The following is a 3,152-nucleotide window of genomic DNA, read 5'->3' as shown; positions in this document are numbered from 1 at the left end:
AAAAAAAAAAAAAAAAAAAAAAAAAAAAAGAAAGAAAGAAAGAAAAAATAATATAATTGTGAAAAATATTCTTACGTAATAGAATATAATTTTATAATTTTTAAAATAATAAATTTAATAAATGTTAATAATAAATTTCAGCCTTGTATTATTTTTCCATTTAATCATCATTGATTTTGATATTTAATCAACATCGATTTATTATAACATTTACTTCAATATCGAAAAATTAATGAAATAAATAATCTTATAAAAATCTTCTCGAACAATCTAATATTCCATTTGTCAACCAAGTAAATCGCAATTTCTATAAATGAATCAAATAATTGAAGAAAATAGACGAAGGCTAAAATTTATTATGAAATAATAAATGAAGCCAAGAAAATACCATATATATCTATTTAAATGCTATGATGAAAAAGAATCAACAATTTGATTCTATTCTAATGTCATTGGCAAGGATACAATATTCAATTTCAAATATAGTTTTCCATATAAATAGACAAGACATGTATATACAATTGATCACATTAGATGTGATATATATGCATCTTATATTAAATTATATAATACACAAGATATAATAAAAAAATGATATCGATACATAAGAAATATTTACTATTAAATATTTACTATTTTATTTTACAATCATATTTTAATAGTATGAAGATAAATTACAATAATGTGTAACGAATAATTTTGCAATTTTGAAAAATTGAAACAAAAGCAAAATAATCAAGCAGTCAAAAACTTTTGTAATCAATTGTATATATTCATAGATATATTTTGATATATTGATGTATTCGATAATAGATGTAAAAATGAAAACGTTCGATTAACGAAACCGTTTTCTTCTTTTTGTTCCTTCAATAAATAATGAACAAATTGTGAACAAACTGTATAGTTAGTTTACAAACGTATTGCTCAACTAATTGTTTTCGTGAAGTAAATATTATCTTGAAAAATTCTTGTGATATAATTGTGAATAGCATTAGAATAGAAAATTGTTATATATATAATATCTATAATATTGTACTTCGCATACTGGTAATGATTTCCTTCTTGTCATATAAATTGTTACAAACATGTTAATGAAATTTAATAAATATAACTCTTCATATAACCCTATCCTTAAATATTAAAGATAAGTTTTTTTTTTCAGTTTATTAATATGATTAGACGATCGTAATATTTATCAGTCGATTTCACAGATGTAATTTTTTCACACGCTAATCTCGTTTTTGGTTTTTTTTTTTTTTTTTGGTAATCGAAAATTTTTCCGTAACGAATCTCTCGATTACAATATCAATGATGCGTAAACTTCGTTTTTGTATGCCGTATAAATCACGTACTATATTCGACTTAATTTTCTATTTTTCTATTTTCGATTTAACAATCGGAATTAATAATATACTCTATCTTTTATAAGTATTTCGCGTTTGTACTTTAAATATTAGAGGTTTGGATTCTAACATTCAAAATTCGAGTTCTTTTTTTAAAAAAATAATAAATTCTTTTTTAAAAAAAATAATAAAAATAATAAAAGAAGTTTAAATATTAAATACAATTTTAATTACAATTATTATTTTTAAAAGTAATCTAGCGGTAAAAAAAATTATATTAATAATTATGTAATTAAAACAATGCGAAAAATTTAAATTATTGAATTGAATTGAAATATTAAAATTTTTTGAAGTATAATATTAAATAATTAAAAAAAAAATGAAACTTAAATTATTAATAAACTTAAAAATTATTTTATTTATTCGAGCAAAGTAAATTTTTTTAGTGAAATTAATAAATGAATATAATAGATGAATATAATAAAGTTAAATAAGAAAAATGGATATTAAAAAAGAGACAAATTTAGAATTTTTTCGAAAAGAAAAATAAACAAAATCTTACCAAGGCGGTGTTCGTCTAAGTGATGTCCGTAGACAAGAATGTCTTCCTATAGTTGAATTGGGGCTTCTTGGATTTCTAATTAAAACAAAACAAAATTTACAAAACACATTATCTATAATCTAATTAATTATATTACATTTTTACAGCATGTAAATTTCAATTTTAATAATTAAGAATTATTTAAAATATGTTTAAAAATTTTGCAAATTTAAAATAAGTTACCAATTCTTATGTTGATGATTTCTTTTTTTCATATAATTATTTGAAAGAAAATAGAATTGAAAGAAAATATAAGATTAGATTAATAATTTTGAAGAATATGGAATATAATAAGATATTCAATTTTATTTTCTCTTTTCACGTGAAAGTTTTTTCTACATGTTAGCAAAGTATTAATTTCGTGGGAATAGATCTGTTTGAATGATATACATATAAAATGTGAGAAAATTTGTATTAAATTTCGTGTCAACTACAATGTACTTAATACAAGATAAACATATTCAACATGAATATTAAAATATATTTTGATAGAATGATTTTAAAACAGACGTAATATAAAATAAAAATAATACTATATACGATTTGTATATGAATGATTTTATATCAGAGGTATTTTAAACGAATGTCAAAATACCATTCATTATATTTCAATAAAAACAATTATAAAATATTTTTAGTATATTATTATAATTGTACTTCATTTTTGATCGTAAATTCATTTCTAACTATAACAAAAATATTAATGTAATTTTTTAATAATTCTTATTTATATATATAACGCTTATGATACCCTCTACAGGACATATTGAGAAACTAAAGTTTACTGAACTTAAAAATATTCGCGCGCAAAATTACGACAATTTGTGTATTATCGATATTATTACATAAAGAACAATCAATGTATAAGTATATACATATATGTATATATAGAGAAAGAGAAAGTAAGAGAAAAGAGTAAGAAGAAAAGAGGCGAACTTACTTGAAAGAACTAGTACTTGTGGGTGAAGGTGCAGAACTGCTACCACCCAGCGATTCCACCCCGTCATCAGCGTCACCTTCGACAGATCCAAATGCTTCGTAGCTTTCTTCTTCTTCGTGATTATTCGTAGATTTAATGTTACAAGATGACGCGATGGCATCAACGTGTTCGGGACTAGCGGAATAATGCCCAGAGTCTTGAAGATTCGGATTGACCAGATTATGCAAGTCCACCGACATAGAAAGCGAAGGCGGACCACTTTGGCTCC

General features: G+C 22.5%; 1 protein-coding gene across 1 annotated transcript in view; it reads right to left on the bottom strand.

Moving 5' to 3' along the window:
- The window catches only part of LOC102671617 (rab11 family-interacting protein 4), a 16,998-nt gene extending 13,852 nt beyond the window's left edge, over positions 1-3,146 (bottom strand). Inside the window, exons 1-2 of the mRNA XM_006616303.2 lie at positions 2,885-3,146; positions 1,906-1,980 (exon numbers count right to left, since the gene is read on the bottom strand). Of these exons, the coding sequence (XP_006616366.1) occupies positions 1,906-1,980; positions 2,885-3,123 (314 nt within the window). The 5' untranslated portion in view covers positions 3,124-3,146. The remainder of the gene's footprint in view (positions 1-1,905; positions 1,981-2,884) is intronic.
- Positions 3,147-3,152: the final 6 nt, after the last annotated feature.

The sequence above is a fragment of the Apis dorsata genome, unplaced genomic scaffold (genome assembly GCF_000469605.1).
Source record: "Apis dorsata unplaced genomic scaffold, Apis dorsata 1.3 scaffold_257, whole genome shotgun sequence".
Taxonomy (NCBI): domain Eukaryota; kingdom Metazoa; phylum Arthropoda; class Insecta; order Hymenoptera; family Apidae; genus Apis; species Apis dorsata.
Note: the sequence above shows the minus strand (reverse complement) of the source record. Positions and strands in the feature narration are given on the sequence as shown.